At 48.7% G+C, this 24,286-nt stretch overlaps 2 protein-coding genes across 3 annotated transcripts in view; both read left to right on the top strand.

Annotated features, from left to right (window-relative positions):
- Positions 1-5,880, top strand: part of gemin5 (gem (nuclear organelle) associated protein 5) — a 71,606-nt gene extending 65,726 nt beyond the window's left edge. Inside the window, exons 26-28 of the mRNA XM_052013794.1 lie at positions 764-1,490; positions 4,061-4,148; positions 4,585-5,880. Of these exons, the coding sequence (XP_051869754.1) occupies positions 764-1,490; positions 4,061-4,148; positions 4,585-4,758 (989 nt within the window). The 3' untranslated portion in view covers positions 4,759-5,880. The remainder of the gene's footprint in view (positions 1-763; positions 1,491-4,060; positions 4,149-4,584) is intronic.
- Positions 5,881-21,357: 15,477 nt separating this feature from the next.
- anxa6 (annexin A6) overlaps positions 21,358-24,286 on the top strand; it is an 80,304-nt gene continuing 77,375 nt past the window's right edge. For both annotated transcript variants that reach the window (XM_052013805.1, XM_052013804.1), the window contains exon 1: positions 21,358-21,449. The gene's annotated coding sequence lies outside the window, so the exon portion shown is untranslated. The remainder of the gene's footprint in view (positions 21,450-24,286) is intronic.

The raw sequence follows: 24,286 nt of genomic DNA, 5'->3' as shown, positions 1-24,286 counted from the left end.
CATCTGGAGTATTGCATTCAATTCTGGTCGCCCCATTATAAAAAGGATGTGGAGGCTTTGGAGAGGGGTGCAGAAGAGGTTCACCAGGATGCTGCCTCCTTGTTAAATGTGCTGTCAGGACAGATTGGACAAATTTGGGTTGTTTTCTCGGGAGCGGCTGAGGGGAGACCTGATAGAGGTTTATAAGATTATGAGAGGCAGAGATAGACAGCCGGTATCTTTTTTTTCCAGGGTTGGAATGTCGGCTACCAGAGGGCATGCTTTTGTGATAGGGGGAAAGTGCAAAGGAGATGTTCGGGGCAAGTTTTTTTTTACACAGAGAGTGGTGGGTGCCTGGAATGCGCTGCCATGGGTGGTGGTGGAGACAAACACGATAGAGGCATTTTAAGGAGCTCTTAGATGGGCACATGAATGTGCAGAGAATAGACATTGTGTAGGCAGAAGTGATTAGTGCATTTAGGTGTTTAATTACTAGCTTAATTAGTTCAGCACAACATTGTGGGCCGAAGGGCCTGTTCCTGTGCTGTACTGTTCTATGTTCTACATTAGAACAATGACTGCACTTCAGCGGTATTTCATTGGCTGCAGACTACTTTGGTGGTTTTCAAAAGTGCTTAGAAATCCAGGTCTTTTGGAGAATAATCTGCTGATCTCTCTCTCTCTCTCTCTCTCTCCCTCCCCCTCCCTCCCTCCCTCCCTCCCTCCCTCTCGCTGTCTCCCTGTCTCCCTGTCTCGCGGTCTCCCTCGCTCGCTCTCTCTCTAGGGGCAGAGTTCATCCCCGACCTGGAGGCCAAGCTGACCCCTGACCCCTTCGGCTTAGCTGCCCTCCAGAGCCTGCGCGCCTTCCTGTGCTACGGGCAGCTGTACGAGCTGTGGTGGGAGCTGGGCACCAAACGGTCCAGAACACTGCGGGCCAGCGCAGAGGGGAGGCCGGACGTGGGCCAGGAGAGCGAGGAGGGATCCAAGGAGGCTGGAGACGGGCCAAGACCCGGCCTCTTGGCCAACGTTTCCGGCCGCTACGTTGACGGTGCCACGTCGGAGCCTCGGACTGCGGCTCGAGCACTCCTGGCGGGGTGTGGCTGCCTGCTCTCGGCGGACCATGCCAGGCGTCAGGCCCTGGAGAGGCGGGTGGCTGAGATCCAGCGGGCAGTGGCCGCGCTGGTCAGCGTTCATCGGAGCCGGCGGTCCAGCACCGAGGCACAGAGAAGTGGGCCCGAGCTGAGGGTTGGGTCTGGACCTGAGGTGCAGCCTGAGATGGGGCCTGGGGTTAGGCCCGAACCCAAGAGTGATCCAACGTTTGGGCCCAATCCTGATTCTGGGGCCAGGCCCAAACTGGAAACGGAGCCTGACGTTGGGCCTGAACCTGAGGCCACAACCAGGCCTGAACTGGAGGTTGGGACTGAGCCAGAATCAGCACCTGAGGACGGATCAAAGGCGATGTCTTCAGAAGGCCCCTCCTCGAGCCACTGCAAACAGGAGCTTCCGTTAAGGTAATAAACCCTGCGTGGGATAACTGGATGGATTCCCAGCACAAGGGCCATAAAGGGGACATCATTTTAAGGTGATCGGAGGAAGGGATAAGGGGGATGTCAGGGGTAAATTTTTTTACACAGAGAGTGGTGGGTGTGTGGAACGCACTGCCGACAGAGGTTGTGGGGGCAGATACATTAGGGACATTTAAGAGACTCTTAGACACATGAATGATCGAGAAATGGAGGGCTATGTGGGAGGGAAGGGTTAGATAGATCTTAGAGCAGGATAAAATGTTGGCACAACATTATGGGCTGAAGGGCCTGTACTGTGCTGTAGTGTTCTATGTTCTATAAGGTCCCACCCCTGAGAGGGGAGACTTGAGTATCGGCAGATCTCTCTGCGCTTGGGTGAGCTGTCTGGGATGGCCATTACAAGGGATGGAGGATACGAACCAAAGCCAGTGCTTCGGAATAAGGGGATGACCGTTTAGGGCTGAATTTGGGGCAATTTGTTCTCTGAGGACTGGCAATGTTTAGGACTGGGGACTGAGCTTGGGGTTGGGTCCCAGAAAACTATGGTGGATCAGTCCTGGGAGATGTTGGGCCACTTGGGATTTCCTGTGTTTTGAACCCAGGACAATTGGGTGATGGGAGAGGTGCGTTGGGTTTGGCCTCAGGCAGTATCTGAGCAAGTTGATGCTTCTTGGGAATTGGGGGATGGAGGGAGGGGGAAGGAAAATTGGCCGTTGGGTTTGCTGGGGTTGGGAGTTCATTCAGCGGGTTCTATTTCCTCTCGCGAACCTTGTCCTTTCCCGCTGACTCGTTCTGAAATCCCTCAGCTCCTGGGGTCCAGTCACGCATCACCCTCTTTGAGTCATAGAGTCATAGTCTTACAGCATGGAAACAGGCCCTTCGGCCCAACTCGTCCATGCTGACTGTGTTGCCCAGCGAGCTCGTCCCATCTGCCCGCGTTTGGCCCATAGCCCTCTAAACCCCTCCGACCCAAGGACTTGTGTAGATGGCTTTTAAATGTTGCTAATGTGCCCGCCTCAACCACTGTTTCTGGCAGCTCGTTCCAAATACGCACCACCCTTTGTGTGAAGAAGCTGCCCCTGATGCCCCTTTTAAGTCTCTCGCCTCTGATCTCAAACCTATGCCCTCTTGTTTTTAGCTCCCCCTCCCTGGGGAAAAGACTATGTGCTTTCACCCTGTCTATGCCCCTCGTGATCTTTTATACCTCTGTCAGGTCACCCCTCAATCTCCTACGTTACAGGGAATAAAGTCCTAGTCTGCGCAACCTCTCCTTGTAACCCCCAAGTCCAGGCAATGTCCTGGTAAATCTTTCCTGCACTCTCTCTGGTTAAAGAACATCTTTCCTGCATCAGGGTGACCAAAACTGTTCACAATACTCCAAGTATGGCCTCACCAACAGATAATAAGGCATTTTTTTTTAATTTACAGCATTGGAGCATTACAAGAAGCTCCCACATAATGTCCAACAAACCCTGCAGTTCCCCTCACTGCGTCAGGTGACTGACCTCCTCCGTTTATGGTCTAGTCCAACTTGATACAGCCACTGTGTCACAGAGGGATACAGCCCGGAAACAGGCCCTTCGGCCCACCAAGATTTTACTAACCATCAATCGCCCATGTACACTAGTCCTACATTAATCCAGTCCAGGTGAAGGGTCTCGACCTGAAATGTCGACTGTCCATTCCCCTTCACAGCTGCTGCCTGACCCGCTGAGTTCCTCCAGTACCTGCAGTCTCGTGTCTGCATTAATCCCATGTTATTCTCCCCACAATCTCATCAACTCCCCCCAGATTCTACCACTCGCCTGCACTCTAGTGGCTGATTAACCCACCGACCCGCACGTCTTTGGGATGTGGGAGCAAAGCCGCGCGGTCACAGGGAGAACGTGCAAACTTGGTCTTTCACACATTGTAATTGTACCCGCCTCTACCACTTCCTCTGGCAGCTCGTTCCACAGACCCACCACCCTCTGTGTGGAAAAACTTGCCCCCTTTAAGTCTTTCCCCTCTCGCCTTAAACCTAAGCCCTCTGGTTTTAGACTCCCCTACGCTGGGGAAAACACTGTGACCATCCACCTTATCTCTGCCCCTCATGGTTTTATAAACCTCTGTCAGGTCACCCCTCAGCCTCCTTCACTCCAGGGAAAACAGCCCCAGCCTATCCAGTCTCTCCTTATAATTCAAACCCTCTAGTCCCGATAACATCCCCCTGAATCTCTTCCTTACCCTGTCAAGCTTAATGACACCCTTCCTATATCCGGGCGACCAGAACTCCTCACAACACTCCAAGTGTGGTCTCACCAACGATTTGTACTGCCTCCTGATTGGGCAACAGTTTGGTTTTGAAACCTACTGATGGGCACCCTGTCCCGAGTCTGGCCACAACCCCTTCTGTTTGACCCATGATGTGGGGGCTAGGAGCCTAAAGGGGCAAGGGTGAGGTACAGAGGGGTGTCTTGTCTCTATGGGGTTATTGTACCAGTGGAGCCGGCGCGGTGGGGAGAAGGGATGGGTGGTACATAAAGGAAACTTTTCCCCTCCTCTTCTCTCCACAGGGAGGAAGGGGCTGTCTCCATGGTGAGTCTGATGCAGGAGCTACGAGACATCAACCAAGAGCAGTCGGACATCGCTGAGACTGTGAAGGTGTGGAACCGTGATCGGTGTTTTACTGAAGGCTGCAGGCCCGAGCAAGAGGGTCTCGTTCCCCACCTCCCTCGCGGTCTTCCCTCCCCTCTCCCCCTCCCCTCCTTCCTCCTCCCCTTTGCCCTTTCTCCCTTTCCCCCTCCCCCCCTTTTCCCTTCCCCCCTCCCCTCTTCCCAACCCCTCTGTCCCCCCTTCTTCCCCCCTCCTCCCCGCCCCCCCCCGCCTCCTCCCCAATTGGCCCCACACTGACGTCCGTCCCTGACATCCAAGCTGGGATCCACAGTGGATCACTGTATCTAGGCGCTCGCGCTGCCTACTTGTACCGAATTGCCTCCCGTCCCCCGACCCCTGCTTCTGCACCGGTGCAGCAACACCTGTAGGTGCGTGAGCCCCTCTTCCATGAATGTCCTGACCCCTGTGTTCTCTTCTTTTCCAGCGTCACCCCTTCCCGGACGTCACCGAGAGCTGCCTCGTCCTCCTCGCCGTCGGCTCCCTCGCTCCCTCCCTCCTACCCCCTGCACTCCGGGACTCTGCCCTGTCTCTGGCTCAGGCCTATGGGACGGCCAAGGTGCAGCAGATTGTCCAAAAATTCGGCCGGGATACAGCATAAAGATCCGGTGTGTTGGGGCTGGAGTACCTGAGGGCTCACGGTTCTGGAGCACCGATTATTAAGAGCATCCAGTCTCCCGGCTTCCAGTCTCCCATCAGATCGAGCGATTGTGTTTGGGGCTGTAGAGGCAGCACTTGGTTATACTGTCAGCTGCGCGCAATCTGAGGAGAGGGGAGAGGGAGAGAACCGCATGGACTTTGAGAACGGGCCCTGAGTTTTATTAGTCTCTCCCTCTCGTGGGTTTCTGGATTTGGGGATTCTGCGGTGGGATTTGTGGGCTAACAATGCTCCTCTGTAGTTTGAAGTGGAAGAGACTCTCCCTGGACAAGCAGATGCGCCAGTGGACGCTAGGTACAGATGTGCTGAGTGGACGTTTGGACCTGTACGTCCCTCGCCTGGTTACCAAACTCAGCCAAGTCTTCAGCTGCCCCTTTCCTTCTGGCTGGCTGCCCTCAGCAGGATTCCTCCACACTCCCAACCCTGACCTTCTCAACTGGGGTGTAGAATTGTAGAGGAAACGCACTCACAACCAATCCCTCGTACAGAGCACAAAATCTTTTGTCGAAGGGCCTCGAGTTCCCTCCTAGATCCAGAGGGGTCAATCCCAGAGACATTCCTCTTGTATGTCTTCCCCCCCTCCCACCCCACTTGTGCACAGGATCCAGTGCACATTGCCCCAGTAGCTCTTTGGAACCTTCTCCTTGATGTCCAACCAACCCTGCAGAGCAGTGGTAACAAGCTGCAATCAGCCAGCCAGACCACTTTCCTTATTATCCACCCCTGGGACATGGTTGTCCACTGGCCCTTCAGACAGATGACGGAGAGCCGCGTTCTCTCGAACCGCAGCGATCTGTGCGAGCAGGGAGCTCCCTGGATTCCAACCGCCGGGCATGTCATCTTGGACCCCCTCCAGCGTGGACCAATCAGGAGCGAGAGATTGATGGAAGATGGCAGCGGATTTGAGGCCCAGTGTTCCCGTTGATACGGGAATGGGAAGTTTCCTAACTGTTCCCAAGTTGAAGATTCTTTGTGCATGGGCTGCTAGGTTTGTGTTTTCTAAGCTGTAACTACATCCTGTTTTTATACTAACAAAAGAAATCATTAAAAGTTCCTGCTCCGTCAGCTCCCTGAGGTCTCCATTGCTCCTGCCTCCTGGTTGGTAAATTGGTTTATTATTGTCACATGTACCGAGGTACAGTGAAGAACTTGTCTTGCATACCGATCGTACAGATCACATCATTACAACAGTGCATTGAGGTAGTACAAGAGAAAACAATAACAATGCAGAATAAAGTGTTAGAAAGTGCAGTGCAGACAGACAATAAAGTGCAAGGTCAAGAGTCCATCTTATCATACTAGGTTCAATAGCCATAACAGCAGGACAGAAGCTGTCCTTGAGCCTGGTGATACGTGCTTTCAGGCTTTTGTATCTTCTGCCCAATGGGCCAGGGGCAGGGGGAGGGGAAGACAGAATGTCCGGGGTGAGTGGGGTCTTTGATTATGTTGGCTGCTTTACCCAGGCAGCAAGAAGTGTAGACAGAGTCCATGGAGGGGAGGCTGGTTTCCATGATGCGCTGGGCTGTGTCCACAACTCTCTGCAGTTTCTTAGGGTCCTGGGCAGAGCAGTTGCCGTACCAAGCCGTGATGCATCAGGTTAGGATGCTTTCTATGGTGTATCGAGAAGAATTGGTGAGGGTCGATGGGGACATGGTTGTGATCTGTGGAGGTGCAGCAGGGACTTAGTCTGGGTGGAGAAGACTAGAACAAGTTGCCCCCAGGTCCAAGGGACAAAATCAGTTCTGGCCTGGGGCAACATTTGCTCAATACACAAATTTTCTTGTAATCTTTAGCAAAAAGCAGAAGATTCATACGATGTGAAGAGAAACCGGAGTTTTCACCATTGACACACACCACTGGGAACAACAAGCATTGGATCATCCTGTGTGGTGGACCTGCGTAAAATGCAGTGCTCACTCATATCAGCAAGAAAGAATGGAAGAAGCAAAGAGGAAAATAGAATCTCGAAAATCAAGAGCCACTGATGCTGCAGTTCACACGTGGAAGGAACTTTGGAACCCAGATCGTCTAACCAGCCATCTTTGTACTGTAGACATCACAACACTATAGACTCAGATGTCATTTGTCAGGGCAGGCACGGTAGTGTAGCCATTAGCGTAACACTTTACAGCGCCAGCGACCCAGGTTCAATTCCGGCCGCTGTCTGTAAGGAGTTTGTACGTTCTCCCAGTGACTGTGTGTGTTTGCTCCGGTTTCCTCCCACATTTCAAAGACGAATGGGTTAGGAAGTTGTGTGCGTGCTATGTTGGCGCTGGAAGTGTGGCGACACTTGCGGGCTGCCCCCAGAACACTCTACGCAAAAGATGCATTTCACTGTGTGTTTCGATGTACGTGTGACTAATAAGTCTTAAGATATCTTAGTCGAGAACCAGCAACAAACCACGACCCACTGTGTGTCCCCAATCTGTGGTGGACAAGTAGCAAGAACTGGAGAGGTTTTCCTGGTTTGGAGGGGTGCTGATGGTGCTACTGACAGTTGGGGCATTCTCCCGCTGGACATCTTAAACACGTCTGGATAAAGTCAAGGTTGAGTTTATTGTCATCTGCACAAGTCCATGTGTGCACAGGTGCAATGAAAAACTTACTTGCAGCAGCACCACAGGCACATAGCATTAGAGAGACAACATTCACAAGAAAAACATAAATTATATAATAATTGTACAAGAATCAGGGATTTTAATGGTGCAGCAGTCTCTGGTACTTAAATAAGCTTGAGAAACAAAGGACTGCAGATGCTGGAATCTAGATGAAAAACACGATGATGCTGGAGGAACTCAGCAGGCCAGGCAGCATCCGTGGAGAAAAGCAGGCGGTCAATGTTTCGGGTCAGGACCCTTCTTCAGGACGGCTTAAGTAAGCTTGGTGTGCGGTTGGTGCCCTGCTTGAACAGGCTGATTCAGTCCACAATGTCACAAGGTGATTGGACCTCGACCGTTGAACACCAGACACAGACCAAGCAGTGATTTCCTCGATCTGGGATTGCAGAGACATCCACCAGGTGGCAGTCCCCAACTCGGCCAACACTCAGTTTAAAAAGTCGCCTTTAAATCTGGCAAAATGACCCTGTGTTCTTCACAGGAGCTACCCAGGGAGGGGGGCGTTTCAGAGGGAGAGTGACCAAAAGCCTGTCAGAGAGGCAGGTTTTGAGCGTTTCCTGAGGTGTCTTGACGGGGAGAATCTTTCCTCTTGTGGGAGAATCTTTAAAAATAAGGAGTCAGTTAAAGTCAAGTTTATTGTCATCTGCACAAGTCCATGTGTGCACAGGTGCAATGAAAAACTTACTTGCAGCAGCATCACAGGCACACAGCATCAGATGTGCAACATTCATAGAACACTACAGCACAGTACAGGCCCTTCAGCCCACAATGTTGTGCTGATATTTTATCCTGCTCTAAGATCTATCTAACCCTTCCCTCCCACACAGATCTCTTTATTAGTCACATGTACATCGAAACACACAGTGAAATGCGTCTTTTGTGTAGAGTGTTCTGGGGGGCAGCCCGCAAGTGTCGCCACGCTTCCGGCACCAACATAGCATGCCCACAACTTCCTAACCCGTACGTCTTTGGAATGTGGGAGGAAACCGGAGCACCCGGAGGATACCCACGCAGACACGGGGAGAACGTACAAACTCCTTACAGACAGCGGTGGGAATTGAACCCGGGTCACTGGCGCTGTAATAGCGTTACGCTAACCGCTACACTACTGTGATTGCCCTCCATGCCCCGCATTTCTCTATCATTCACAAGAAAGACAATAAATTAACAAGATATACAAGAAAGAACACAATTAGAACAAAAAAAATGAAAACAAAGTTCATTGTAGTACAAATTGGTCACCATGTTGCTATACTAGGGTCGTGCAGGTCGGTTCAAGAACCGAACGGTTGAAGGGAAGTAGCTGTTCCTGAACCTGGTGGTGTGGGGACTTCAGGCTTCTGTACCTCCTGCCTGATGGGAGCTGCGAGAAGACGGCACGGCCCGGATGGTGGGGATCTTTGATGATGGACGTTGCCTTCTGGAGGCAGCTCCTCCTGCAGATACAACCGAACGTGGGTCGTGCATTTAAACTGGAGCAACACACAAGATGCTGGGGGAACTCAGCGGGTCGGGCAGCATCCGTGGAGGGAAATGGACAGTCGATGTTTCGGGTCGAGACCCTTCACCTGGACTGTTCTCAACCCAAAATGTCATTTCCCTCCATAGATGCTGCCTGACCCGCTGAGTTCCTTTAGTGCTTGGTGTTGCTCCAGATTCCAGCATCTGAAGTCTGTTGTGTCTCTGTTTAAAAAGATGAGTTAATGCTTCCTCTCTGTAATACGGTGAATTTTTTACCCTGGGGGGTTGTGGAGGCTAGATCACTGGGAGGCAGGATGTATTTAAATGGGAGGTAGATACAATTTTGAGTCATAGAATCGTACAGCGCAGAAACAGGCCCTTCGGCCCACCATGTCTGTGCTGCCCATTTTACCTATCTACACTAATCCCATTTACCCACATTGTTGAAAAACAGGGGAATTGAGGGCCACGGGGAGCTGGCACAGAAGAGGAGATAAAGCCTGGGACAGATCAGTCTTGGCATAGAACACAGAACAGTACAGCACAGGAACAGGCCCTTCGGCCTGCCAGATCTGTGCTGACCATGATGCCAAATTAAACTAATCCCTACTGCCTGTAAACGATCCATCTCCCTCCACTCCCTGCATATTCATTTGCCTACCTAACAGCCTCTTAAGCGCCACTATCGTATCTGCCTCCACCACCAGCTCGTTCCAGGCACCCACCACTCTGTGTAAAAAACCTGCCCCGCACATCTCCTTTAAACTTTCCCCCTCTCACCTTAAATGCATATCTTCTGGTATTTGACGTTTCTACACAGGGAAAAGGATTCTGGCTGTATACCCTGTCTCTGCCTCTCATAGTTTTACAAACTTCTATCATTGGATGACGGGGACTGACGTGATTATCCTACTCCATCTCTTACTTCCGTTTGAGTCTTTGGAATTCCTCCTGCTCAGAGAGTCAGAATCAGGTTTATTATCACTGATGTATGACGTGAAATGTGTTGTTTTGTGGCAGCAGTACAGTGCAAGACATAAAGATTACTATAAGTTACAAAAATAAATAATGCAAAAGAGGAATAACGAGTTAATGTTCATGGGACCATTCAGAAATCTGATGGCGGAGGGGAAGAAGCTGTTCCTGAATCACTGAGTGTGGGTCTTCAGGCTCCTGTACCTCCTCCCCAATGGTAGTAACGAGAAGAGGGCATGTCCCAGATGGTGAGGGTCCTCAGTGAGGATGCCGCCTTCTTGAGGCACCACCTCTTGAAGATGTCCTCGACGGTGGGGAGGGTTGTGCCCGTGATGGAGCTGGCTGAGTCTACAACCCTCTGCAGCCTCTTGGAGCTTCCATACCAGGCAGTGATGCAACCAGTCAGAATTCTCTCCACTGTACATCTGTAGAAATTTGTAAGAGTCTTTAGTGACAGACCAAATCTCCTCAAACCCCTAATGAAGTAGAGCCACTGGCGTGCCTTCTTTGTGATTGCATCAATGTGTTGGGCCCAGGATAGATCCTCTGAGATGTTGACACCCAGGAACTTGAAGCTGCTCACCCTTTCCACCGCTGACCCCTCAGTGAGGACTGGTGTGAGTCCTCCCGACTTCCCCTTCCTGAAGTCCACAATCAATTCCTTGGTCTTGCTGACGTTGAGTGCGAGGTTGTTGTTGCGGCACCACTCAACCAGCCGATCTATCTCACTCCTGTACGTCTCCTCGTCACCATCTGAGACTCTGCCAACAGCAGTGGTGTCATCAGCCAATTTTGTAGGTGGCGTTTGAGCTGTGCTTAGCCACACAGTCATGAGTGTAGAGAGAGTAGAGCAGTGGGCTAAGCACGCATCCTTAAGGTGAGTCTGTGTTGATTGTCAGCAAAGGACAGTGGATGCAGAGTTAGAACATATAACATAGGCCCTTCGGCCCACAATGTTGTGCTGACGTAGCTAATCCCTCCTACCTACAGAATGCCCATATCGCTCCATTTTCCTCTCATTCATGTGCCCATCCAAGCCCCTCTTAAAAGCCCCCAATGAATTTGCCTCCACCACCCTATCAGGCAACGCATTCCAGGCATCCACCACTCTCTCTAAAAAACTTACCCCTCACGTCTGTTCTGAACCTACCCCCTCTCTCACCTTAAACGCATGCCCCCTGGCATTGGATCGCTCAATAATGGGAAAAAGATATTGCTTGTTGACTATTTTTAAGGCAGAGGTAGGTGGATTTTTAACAAGCAAGGAGGTGAAGGGTTACCAATGGTAGGTGGAACTGCAAAGGTATTGGTGTTAGTTTATTATTGTCACTTGTACCGAGGTCCAGTGAAAAACTTGTCTTGCGTACTGATCGTACAGATCAATTCATTACACAGTGCAGTTACATTGGGTTAGTACAGAGTGCATTGAGGTAGTACAGGTAAAAACAATAACAGTACAAAGTGTCACAGCTACAGAGAAAGTGCAGTGCAATAAGCTGCAAGGTCACAACAAGGTAGATCGTGAGGTCAGAGTCCATCTCATTGTATAAGGGAACTTATCTCAGTGGGGTAGAAGCTGTCCTTAAGTCTGGTGGTACGTGCCCTCAGGCTCCTGTATCTTCTACCTGATGGAAGAGGAGAGAAGAGAGAATGACCCAGGTGGGTGGTTTACCTCTCGTGAACCAAGAAGGAGAGGAGGTGTCCAAGAGTGGACACCAGAGTCCACTGGTGTCCATGATGCGCTGGGCTGTGTCCACAACTCTCTGCAGTTTCTTGCAGTCCTGGGCAGAGCAGTTGCCGTACCAAGCCGTGATGCATCCAGATAGGATGCAAAGTTAGGCCCCAGTTAGATCAAACGGCGGAGAGAAGCTGATAGCCCGGTCCACAAGTTTGGAGGTGCAAAGCTCGAAGAGGCGAGAGATGGGGTGGGGTTTTGAAACATGGGTGAGGATTAAAAGTTGAGGTGGACCAGTGGGTCGGTAGGGTACGAGAAGGCTCCTGGGCCTCACCGATGTCCAGTGGGTATACTGCTCTGTCTGATGCTGTTACAGCGTTTGAGCCAAGTCTGATGCTCAAGTGGAGATTCAGTGGAATCTGTCAGACAAAGAGCCCATTTAGGACACAGGAACAGCTTGGCACAGGAAGTTACTGAGCGAGGCACATCTTGGAGCTGGATAAATACGCTGAAGAATCAGACCCACTCAGGGGCCACAAAGAGCGTGGGAAGAGACTGGAGGTCATAGAATGCAGAGTGCAATCCATCTGCACTGTGGAATAAATGATGCTGCAATAATATTTGGTAAATTGGTTTATTATTACCACGTGTACTGAGGTACAGTGAAAAACTTTGTTTTGCATGCCATCCATACAGATTGCAATACTGCATTAAGGTAGTACAAGGGAAAACAATAACAGAATGCAGACAATAAGGTGCAAGGCCATAATGAGGTAGATTGTGAGGTCAAAAATCCATCTTATTGTACTAGGGGACCATTCAATAGTCTCATAACAGCGGGATAGAAGCTGTTCTTGAGCCTGGTGGTACGTGCTTTCAGACTTTTCTATCTTCTGCCTGATGGGACAGGGGAGAAGAGAGAATGTCCGGGGTGGGTGGGGTCTTTCATTATGTCGTCTGCATTACCGAGGCAACGAGAAGTGTAGACGATGAGTGATTGGGATGGTCCTAATTAAACAGGGGGCTTGATTGGGATCCCAAACTCCACCCGAAACACTCCATCCCTCCACCTCCACGGCACAGTGACTGCAGCGCGCACCGTCTAACAAAACGCACTACAGTTACTCACCCAGGCTGCTCCGACAGCACCTCCCAAACCCGCCACCACTAACACCGATAAGGACAAGGGCAACAGGGGCAGGAGAGCACCATCGCCTGCAGGTTCCCGTCCAAGTCCCACTCCTCCCTGACTAGGAACTATCTCGCCGTTCCTTCATTGTCACTGGGTCTAAGTCCTGGAACTCCCTCCCCAGCAGCACTGGTATTGGTTTATTATTGTCACTTGCATCGAGGTACAGTGAAAAACTTGCATACCGTTCGTACGGGTCAATTCATCACACAGTGCAGTTACATTGGGTTAGTGCAGAGTGCACTGAGGTAGTACAGGTAAAAACAATAACAGTACAAAGTAAAGTGTCACAGCTACAGAGGAAGTGCAGTGCAATAAGGTGCAAGGTCACAACAAGGTAGATCGTGAGGTCACAGTCCATCTCATTGCATAAGGGAACCGTTCAGTAGTCTTATCACAGTGGGGTAGAAGCTGTCCTTGAGCCTGGTGGTACGTGCCCTCAGGCTCTTCTACCCGATGGAAGAGGAGAGAAGGGAGCACCTTCACCAGAAGGACTGCAATGGTTCAAGAAGGCAGCTCACCCCCACCTTCTCAAGGGGAATTAAGGATTGAGCAGTCACACCTCGATCTTACAAGTGAATAATTTTGTGATCAAAAGCGTAAGCATGGTAGAAGTGTGGGGGGTGGGATTCCATGCGAAGGGGTTGAGGGAGTTTGTGTGGAGACTTGCCTCAGTGTGTGCTGTACCCACTGACAGTGACCACCCAAGGCTTTGAAACTGCTCCCTCCCCACTCCCCCAGGTCCGAGACTTGCTCCCCTCCTCAGGAGCTGGTACAAGACTGCTCCAGCTCCTCCCCAGAAGAGGCTGTGAGACTGCTCCCCCAGCAGCCGGCTGTGATCAGTCACAAAGATCCACCAGTCTCCCACTCCACACAGGCGGAATAAATCACAGAACACAGAACAGTACAGCACAGGAACAGGTCCTTCGGCCCACAATGTTGTGTTGAACTAATTAAGCTAGATTTAGACTAGGGGTTTAAACTCGAGTTGCAGGGGGTGGGAACCAGAGAGGCAGGGCAGCAAGTAGAGGGGCTGTGGGGAAAGTAAATGTTAAGACTACAAGCAAAGGTAGAAACCAAAAGGTTGAGCGTGGTGGGGCTGACGTTCTGAGTTGTGTCTATTTCGATGCAAGGGGTATTGTAGGTAAGGCAGATGAACTTAGAGCGTAGATCGACGCGTGGAATTATGACGTTGTAGCCATTAGTGAGACTTGGTTGCAGGAGGGGCAGGACTGGCAGCTCAATGTTCCGGGGGTTCTGACATTTTAGACATGATAGAGGGGGAGGTATTAAAGGGGGAGGGGTGGCATTACTCATCAGGGAAAATGTCACGGTAGTGCTCAGAGAAGACATACTGGAGGGCTTGACTACTGAGGCAATATGGGTGGAGCTGAGGAATAAGAAAGGGACGACCACGTTGATGGAACGATATTATAGACCTCCCAATAGTCAGTGGGAGCAAATTTGTAGAGAGATAGCAGACAGTTGCAGGAAGTTAGAGCGTGGGTAAGTACATGGAACTACGACGCTGTGGCCGTTGGCTGTCGCAAGGGCAGGAATGGCTGCTGGATATTCCGGGGTTTAGACGTTTCAAAAGGGACAGGGAGGGAGGTAAAAGAGGTGGGGAGTGGCTTTGCCGATCAGGGACAGTGTCACAGCTGTAGAAAGGGAGGATGTCCTGGAGGGATCATCCACTGAGTCGGTGTGGGTGGAAGTCAGAAACAGGGAGGGAGTGGTCACTCTGTTGGGAGTATTCTACAGACCCCCCCAGGAGCAGCAGAGACGCTGAGGAGCAGATCGGGAGGCCGATTTTGGAGAGGTACAAAAATAACAGGGTTGCTGTCATGGGTGATTTCAACTTCCCTACCATTGATTGGCACCTCCTTAGTGTAAAGGGGATAGATGGGGCGGAGTGTGTTCGGTGTGTCCAGGAAGGATTCCTCACACAATATGTGGACAGGCTGACTAGAGGAGAGGCCATTCTGGACCTGGTACTAGGCAATGAGCCTGATCAGATTTCAGATCTTTCAGTGGGAGAGCAGTTTGGAGATAGTGACCATAACTCCTTGACCTTTACCATAACCTTGGAGAGGGATAGGAGCAGACAATATGGGAAAGTATTTAACTGGAAAAGGGGGAATTCTGAAGCTATTAGGCAGGAACTTGGGAGCATAAATTGGGAACAGATGTTCTTGGGGAAGTGCACAGTGGAAATGTGGAGGTTATTTAGGGAGTACTTGCATGGGGCTCTGGATAGGTTTGTCCCATTGAGGCAGGGTAAGGATAGTAGAGTGAATGAACCATGGTTGACACGAGATGTAGAACATCTTGTCAAGAGCAAGAAAGAAGCTTACCTAAGGTTTAGAAAGGGATCAGACAGGGCCCTGGAGAGTTACAAGGTAGCCAGGAGGGAATTTAAGAATGGACAGGAGAGCTAGAAGGGGGCATGAGAAGGCCTTGGCGAGTAGGATTAAGGAAAACCCCAAGGCGTTCTACACGTCTATGAAATATAGGAGGATGAGGGTAGGACCGATCAGGGATAAAAGTGGAAACATGACTGGAGTCAGAGGAGGTAGGGGAGGTCCTTAATGAATACTTTGCTTCAGTATTCACCAGTGAGAGAGACATTGACATTTGTGAGGATGGCGTATGACAGGCTGATACGCAAGGGCATGTCGACGTGAGGAAAGTGGATGTGCTGGAACTTTTGAAAAACATTAGGATAGATAAGTCACTGGGGCCAGACAGGATATATCCAAGGTTTTACAGGAAGCGAGGGAAGAGATTGCTGTGCCTTTGGCGATGATCTTTGCATCCTCACTGCCACAGGAGTAGTGTCAGATGATTGGAGGGTGGCAAATGTTGTTCCTTTGTTCAAGAACGGGAGTAGGGATAACCCTGGGAATTACAGGCCAGTGAGTCTTCCTTCAGTGGTGGGTAAATTACTGGAGAAGATTCTTAGAGACAGGATTTATGGGCATTTGGAGAAGCATAGGCTGATTAGGGACAGTCAGCATGGCTTTGTGAGGGGCAGGTCGTGTATCACGAGCCTGACTGAATTCTTTGAGGATGTGACAAAGCACATTGATGAAGGTAGAGCAGTGTACATGGATTTTAGGAAGGTGTTTGACAATGTTCCTCATGGAAGGCTCATTCAGAAAGTCAGGAGGCATGGGATCCAGGGAAACTTGGCTGTGTGGATTCAGAATTGGCTCGCTCATAGGGTGGTGGTAGATGGAGCGTATTCTGCCTGGAGGTCGGTGACCAGTGGTGTTCCGCAGGGATCTGTTCTGGGACCCCCGCTGTGTGATTTTCATAAATGACTTGGATGAGGATGTGGAAGGGTGGGTTAGTAAGTTTGCAGATGACACGAAGGTTGGTGGTGTTCCGGATAGTGAGGAAGGTTGCTGTAGGTTACAACAGGACATTGATACGATGGAGACCTGGACTGTCTTCCTGAGCCATTGGGGTTGATGTGGTGAAGGTGTGAAGTGTTGCAGTTTGGGAAGGAGGGCAAGAGACAAAGCAACAGATCGTTGGTGCTGACTACTCCAACAAACTTCTACAGGTGTGCTGTTGAAAGTATCCTGAATGGTTGCATCACGGTCTGGTACAGCAATTCGAATGTTCAGGAACGTAAGAAGCTGCAGAGAGTAGTGAACTCTGCCCAATACATCACGGGCACATCCCTCCCCACCATCGGGAGTATCTACAAGAGGCGCTGCCTCAAGAAGGCAACATCCATCATCAAAGATCCCCACCATCCGGGCCGTGCCGTCTTCTCGCAGCTCCCATTGGGCAGGAGGAACAGAAGCCTGAAGCCCCACACCACCAGGTTCAGGAACAGCTACTTCCCTTCAACATTTGGTTCTTGAACCAACCAGAACAACCCTAATCCCTACAGTTTAGCAACACAGTGACCAGTTCGATCACTTTGCACTAAAATTGACCTTTTTTTGTTCTAATTGTGTTCTTTCTTGTAAAAATTTTGTTTAATTTATATTTAATTTATGTTTTTCTTGTGAATGTTGTCTCTCTAATGCTCTGTGCTCGTGATGCTGCTGCAAGTGAGTTTTTCATTGCACCCGTGCACACATGGACTTGTGCGGATGACAATAAACTTGACATTGACTTTAAGCATATGTTACTTTGAAAGAGTCCGTGTGGAGCTGTTGAGAACACTGTGTGTACATTTTGCTTTGTAAAGAAAAAAAGGTCAATTGTAGACTAATGAAGTTAATATTGGACAAGTATCTCTGGGGAAGGATCTCCCAGGAAACAGCAGTACTTGGGGAAGACTGTGGGGTTAAATGTGCCCATCGACTGAGTGGTGTCCATGGTTACTGCAGAACCGTAACAGCTGCCAACATCTCATAAATAAACCAGTGTAAGAATGATTGGAGCTGGAAGTCAGATATTACAAATTAAATGGTGATAGTATACCACTGACAATTAAAAGGGCAACACTGCTGTCTAACACTTGGAGTAGGGACCACCTCTTGTTCAGGGTGCTTGTCCATTATGTTTTACTGACCAACCTTTGCAGGAACTGGGGCCATTGATTTGCCAAATTCACTCTTTCCCATTACCATAGCCCGTCCTGATTACAGTACCTTTAACGTCAAAAAATAGTGTCCCCTTGCGTTACAGTAGTTGAAGTAACTGAAATTTGGCTTTATTGAATTCATAAATTACTACCAAAAAATTTGCGATATAGAGTAAAAATTCGCTCTTTTGGAATTTATTGGTACTGGTTTATTATTGTCACATGTATCAAGATACAGTGAAAAACTTTGTTTGCGTGCCATCCATACAGATCATTCCATAGATACGTATGTCAAGGTAGTAAAAAGAAAACAGAATATAGTGTTACAGTTACAGACACAGTGCAGGTGGACAAGTGAAGTGCAAGGGACACGACAAGCTAGATTGCGAGATCAAGAGTTCATCTTTAATGTCTGAGAGGTCCGTTCAAGAATCTGATATCACAAAATGTATCCAGAGAACTGAACTGGTTTACCAAGGACAACCATCGCAAGCTGCTAGTTCACAACGGGAGGCCATTTAAGAGACTTGCTTTGGAAACTGACAAGGCAGTCTCCTCCACTGATACTTGTACAACAATGTGAGAATCAGATGTACCATCACTGACATATGACGTGAAATTTGTTGTTATGCAGCAGCAGTGCAGTGCAAAGGCACAAAACTCTATAAAGTACAAAAATAAATAAATAACACAAAGAAAAGTAATGATGAGGTAGTGTTCATGGGTTCATGGATCATTCAGAAATCTGATGGCGAAGGGGAAGAAGCTGTTCTTTAAAGCAATACTTTATGTAACACCCATTTCTCATTAATTAAAACAACAATCAAAGAACATAGAACAGTACCACACTGGACAGGCCATTTGGCCCACGACATTGTGCTGATCTTGACACCAATTTATACTAAATGTCCTCCTTCTGTCTATTATCCATATCCATCCATTGCACGGTAATGTAGCGGTTAGCGTAACGCTATTACAGCACCAGCGACCCGGGTTCAATTCTGGCCACTGTCTGCAAGGAGTTTGTACGTTCTCCCCGTGTCTGCGTGGGTTTCCTCCGGGTGCTCCGGTTTCCTCCCACATTCCAAAGACGTACAGGTTAAGAAGTTGTGGGCGTGCTATGTTGGCGCCAGAAGCGTGGCGACACTTGCAGGCTGCCCCCAGAACACTCTACACAAAAGGCGCATTTCATTGTGTGTTTCGATGTACTGTGTCTAATAAAGAAATCTTATAAACACCTGTGTCTTATGTTATCTTATATTCATGTGTCTGTCTAAAAGCCTTTTAAACTCCACCAAACTGCCTGCGTCCACTACTACCCCTGGTGCCCCATTCCAGGCACCCACCACTCGCTGTGTAAAAACATATCCCTCACGTCGCCTTTAAACTTGTTCAATCCGTCAAGGCCTCTGATAACTAAGTACCTCAATTAAATCTCCCCCTAAATCTCCTTTATTCTAAAGAAACAATCCCAACCTGGACAGTCTCCCCCGAGGAGATTCACCAGCATGCTGCCTGGATTGGAGCGTTTCAGTTGTAAGGAGAGACTCTTTGGGCTGGGTTTATTTACCCTGGAGTGGAGGAGGCTGAGGGGTGACCTGACAGGAGTGTACAAAATTAACAGCAGGGCAGATAGTGTTGATAGTGAGGATCTTTCTCCCGTGGTGAAGGTGTCTAAATGACGAGGGCACAGGTTTAAGGTGAGATGTCAGATGTTCAGAGGGGATCTGAGGGGGTATATGAGGGGGTTTGGAACGTGGAACGCACTGCCTGAAGGGGTGGTGGAGGCAGAGACTCCCACAACATTTAAGAAGCATCTAGGTGAACACTTGAATTGCCAAGGTATAGAAGGTTGTAGACCTAATGAAGGCAGAATACAAGGTTAATGGCAGGACTCTCAACAGTGTGGAGGAACAGAGGGATCTTGGGGTCCACGTCCATAGATCCCTCAAGGTTGCCACGCAGGTTGATAGGGTTGTTAAGAAGGTGTATGGTGTGTTGGCCTTCATTAGTCAGGGTATTGAGTTTAAGAGCCGCGAGGTGATGTTGCAGCTCTGTAGAACTCTGGTTAGACCACACCTGGAGTATCGTGTTCAGTTCTGGTTGCTTCATTATAGGAAGGATGTGGAAGCTTTATAGAGAGGGTGCAGAGGAGATTTACCAGAATGCTGCCTGGATTGGAGAGCATGTCTTATGAGGATAGGTTGAGTGAGCTAAGACTTTTCTCTTTGGAGAGGAGGAGGATGAGAGGTGACTTGATAGAGGTGTACAAGATGATAAGAGGCATAGATCGAGTGGACAGTCAGAGACTTTTTCCCAGGGCGAAAATGGCTAACACGAAGGGCCATAATTTTAAGGTGATTGGAGGAAGGTATAAGGGGGATGTCAGGGGTAAATTTTTTACACAGAGAGTGGTGGGTGTGTGGAACGCACTGCCGGCAGAGGTTGTGGGGGCAGATACATTAGGGACATTTAAGAGACTCTTAGATAGACTCATGAATGATAGAGAAATGGAGGGCTATGTGGGAGGGAAGGGTTAGATAGATCTTAGAGCAGGATAAAATGTCGGCACAACATTGTGGGCCAAAGGGCCTGTACTGTGCTGTAATGTTCTATGTTCTCATGTGGGTGAATGGGACTATTGATAAGCACAATGGTCAGCATGGACGTGGTGGGCCGAAGGGCCTGTTTCTGTGCTGTACAACTCTATGCGAGGGTGTGGGTGAGGGGAGTAGGTGGATACATTTAAGGGGAGGCTGGACAAGCAGTTGAGGGGGAAGAGAACAGAGGGTCACGCTGGTAGATTCAGATGAGACACGAATGGCTGGCATGGACTGATTGGACTGAATGGCCTGCTCTGTGCTGGACACAAGGCAGCATTTAACTTACACAGCAAACTGAGAAGGTGGCTCACCATTATAGCAAGGATGTGGAGAGGGTGCAGAGGAGGTTCACCAGGATGCTGCCTGGATTAGAGGGTATGAACTATAAGGAGAGGCTGGACAAACTTGGGTTGTTTTCTCTGGAGTGTCGGAGGCTGAGGAGAGACCTGATGGAGGTTTTTAAAATTATGAGAGGCAGAGATAAGAGCAGACAGTCAGAATCTTCACCCCAGGGTAGAAATGTCAAGTACTAGAGGGCACACAAATACTAGGCATGGTAGTGTAGCGGTTAGCGTAACGCTTTACAGCGCCAGCGACCCGGGTTCAATTCCGGCCGCTGTCTGTAAGGAGTTTGTACGTTCTCCCCGTGTCTGCGTGGGTTTCCTCCGGGTGCTCCGGTTTCCTCCCACATTCCAAAGACCTACAGGTTAGGAAGTTGTGGGCATGTTATGCTGGCGCCGGAAATGTGATGACACCTGCGGGCTGCCCCCAGAACGCTCTACGCAAAGGATGCATTTCACTGTGTGTTTTGATGTACGTGTGACTAATAAAGAAATCTTATCTTGCATGCTTTTAAGGTTGGGGGGCGGGGTTAAAGGCAACGAGAGGTGCAAGTTTTTTTTACACAGAGAGTGGTGGGTGCCTGCAATGGGTCACCAGTGGAAGCGGGCAGTTTGGTAGGGTTTAAGAGGCTTTTAGACAGACACACGAATATGAAGGGATATGGATGATACACAGGAGGAGATTTAATATAAATTGGCATCAAAAAATAGAGAGCTATGGGTAAGCTTAGTAATTTCTAAGGTAGGGACATGTTCGGTCCAACCTTGTGGGCCGAAGGGCCTGTATGTGCTGCAGGTTTTCTATGTTTCTAAGATGGGCACAACATTGTGGGCCGAATGGCCTATCCACTGCTGTACTCAGTTCTCTGTTTTCAAGGGGCAATATATGCCCCTCCTGTCTGGATCACAAGCAGAGGGGGGGGGGGGATCTGGATTCATCAAATCTTAAAACTGCCCCCTTGTAAATGTTTTGGGGAGGAACTCAGAAGTCACAACCTTGTCTTTTACCACCCCCACCCCCCCCCCCCCCCACTTTACCTTGCACAGCGACCTCTCCAAATTCACGCCCCGTGGCCACACAGTGTAATCGAGTGGTGGAAGGCAGTCACGGTGCATTGCGCCACGTCAGGGGAGGGTGCGTTGGGCTTGACGTCGGGGAGACAGAGGCAGAGACCCAGAGACTGCAGGCGAGACGGGCGGAGACTGAGCAGCTCGGAGTTAACCCGGTGAGTATCAGCGGCCGGGACCGGCTCACAGATACAGGGAATATCTCATCGTCCAACGGGATGTGTCAAATCGATGCAAACACCGTCTAATTCAAAATGTAGCGTTACTTAAACATCATTTAAACACATTGTAAAGTGCATTCCGTTTTCTAATAATATTGTTCTCAAATGTTTCTCTAGGATTGTGTAAAATAGTAATTTTCATGATTAAGGTACATAAATCTTATTTCTATATCACTGCTCAGCTTTCAATATGGAATTGTTTTAAATGGTTCAAAAGTGTCATTTACAAAAATAAATCGTTACTTTTAAGTGTTCTGAAATGTCAAATTGCTTAAAAGTATGCGAATCAAATGGTTATTTTGAAAGAAGTGAGTAGAAAATGTACCAGACTCTTAAAAGAGCTTCATTCGGTGTTGAATGTATTAGGTCTGCTAAACTGGTTTAAAAATTAAATCTGTCAATTGCAGGAGAATTTAGTGGAAACATGTTGGGTTAAAATGAACAAAGGGTTGTGGAAGAAATGTCAAATGTTGCTTTGACGAATGTTACTTTTTTTCAGAAGACAAAGGGAATATTTATTATCAAATCTACAACATGATCTGTAGGATCTTGTGTTCGGGTCATATTGTTTAATGCAGATACAATTTGGCCATTTTAAGATAAGTGTGTTTGCTTAATGTGACTTTTTCAAAGTATTTCTTTGAAGACGTGCAGAAGGTTTAAAATGTGGCTTGCCTTGGAATGAGCAGGAATCGATTTTATGGCCATATATTTTTCTTTCTCCCCTCGCGGGGGTGAATTGTGGTTCCGCAGTGTTGAGGTGTGACCACTGCAGTGGCCTCTCCAACAGGCCTCAGCAGCTGGTCAATAAATCCCACGCCACACCAAACCACCCACTCGGTCATCCCCTCCCTCCCAGGAAGATACAGCCATGTGCAGAGCAAAAGAATTGAGTTACTAACAACCCATTGCCATGAACTAACTGTCATTCCTACTTTTTCTCCCCCACGAGCGAAACACACTTGAAAACAGATAGCCAGGAATATTTGTCTGAGATTCCCTTTTAAAGCAGTCTCAAGGGCCAAAGGGTTACAACAGAAGAATCTGAGTGCTTATCACAGAAATGCCCTCTGCAAAATTACCGGATTACAGAAAGGCTGAGGAAACTTGGCTAAACACCAAATTATCTGTCGGGTCAGATATAAAGTCCCTTCAACTTTGCTTGCTTCTCTCTGCCATTTCGTTCTGCGGCAGGGTTATAATTTTAGCGCAGTGTTACTGCAGGTTGCAGCTGTGAATTATGACTGGTCTAAATCATGCTGTTTTTGCAAGTAATTATCTCTCTCCCTGGGTCTGTATCTTCCCACCGAGCAGACGTACCAAAATAATCGCCTTGTGCTTAGCAACACGTGAATTGCTAACACTGGTGCATTTTTTGTGTGTGCTGTGCTTTGTAGTGAAGGTGTGGTATCTATATTTAGTTGGGTGGATGGTTTGCTTGTGATTTTTTACTCCCCTGTGGTATCTCCCTGCTGCACACACTTTGGAGCTGTTTACCACTGGGACTGTGTGTGTGTGTGTGTGTGTGTGTGTGTGTGTGTGTGTGTGTGTGTGTGTGTGTGTGTGTGTGTGGTGTTCAAACCCACTTCTAAACGCACACATTTTTGGAACTTATTTTTAAATTCATTCATCTGTGGGATGATGTAGGTATCAAAAACCATTCTGTTTTCTATATTCTGCATTCCGTTTTCCTTTTATTACCTTGATGTAATTATGTATGGCATGTTCTGTCTGGATGGCATGCAGAACAAAAAAGCTTTTCACTGTATCTTGGTGCATATGACAATAGTAAACCAATACAAAGCAAAGCTGTTTCAGGGTAATGGATCCTGAACAGGCCAGACAACATCAGGGTCGTAGATATTAGCTATATTTTTTATTGCAGTCTTGTTACTTTAAATTACTAATTCCAGCATTTTTACATTAGTTACGTTATTTCTGTAACTAAATTTAATTTCCCTAGTGGGATATGAACATTTGCTTCAGAATAGTTGGTCTTTGAATTGCAAGCCCCATCTTCCACTAAAACGGGTTATCTGGTTATCAACGTGTGTGGGATCTTGCTGTGTACAAATTAGCTGCTGCATTCCCAGCTGTACAGCGGTGACCAAATGTGCTTCACTGGCTGTCAGGCAGTCCGGCACGCCAGCGGTTGTGAGAGGTGCTACAGAAATACAGGTCTTCACTGTGAAACTTCTATTGGCAAATGTTATCTAATTGCAAACCCGCAATTCTCTGCCATCTCAAACTGACCTCATTGCACCTTCCCCCCACCCTCAAGACTCTTGTTTTCCAAAGAAAACAACCCCAGCCTACCTAATCTCTCATTTAACTTCATTGGTATAATTTTCCAGTCTTGGCAAGACCCTTGCAAATCCATTTGCTCCCTCTCCAGTGTGGTCACCTTTCCTGTAAGGTGTGGACCAGAACTGCCACTGTGTCATATGCAGAAGACATTGGAGATGTCAGCGTTAAAGCTCTTTGTCACGTTTTTAGATATTGAGGGTATCGAGTGGTGTGGAGTTCACGGAGGGAACTGCTGAGGTGAGATTTCAGCCACGACCTCACTGATTGACACAAGGAACCAGATCCTCCCGCCTTCCATCCCTTATGCTCAACTGTGCTAAATTGCTTCATTCCATTGTAAATCTATTTCTGCTCCTGCTTGGCGTTTAAAACACTTGCATTGTAATCTCAGCCGGAAACATCGACTGTTCATTTCCCTCCATGGATGCTGCCTGACCTCCTGAGTTCCTCCAGCACTTTTTGTGTAT

This window comes from Pristis pectinata, chromosome 4 (genome assembly GCF_009764475.1).
Source record: "Pristis pectinata isolate sPriPec2 chromosome 4, sPriPec2.1.pri, whole genome shotgun sequence".
NCBI lineage: Eukaryota > Metazoa > Chordata > Chondrichthyes > Rhinopristiformes > Pristidae > Pristis > Pristis pectinata.
Note: the sequence above shows the minus strand (reverse complement) of the source record. Positions and strands in the feature narration are given on the sequence as shown.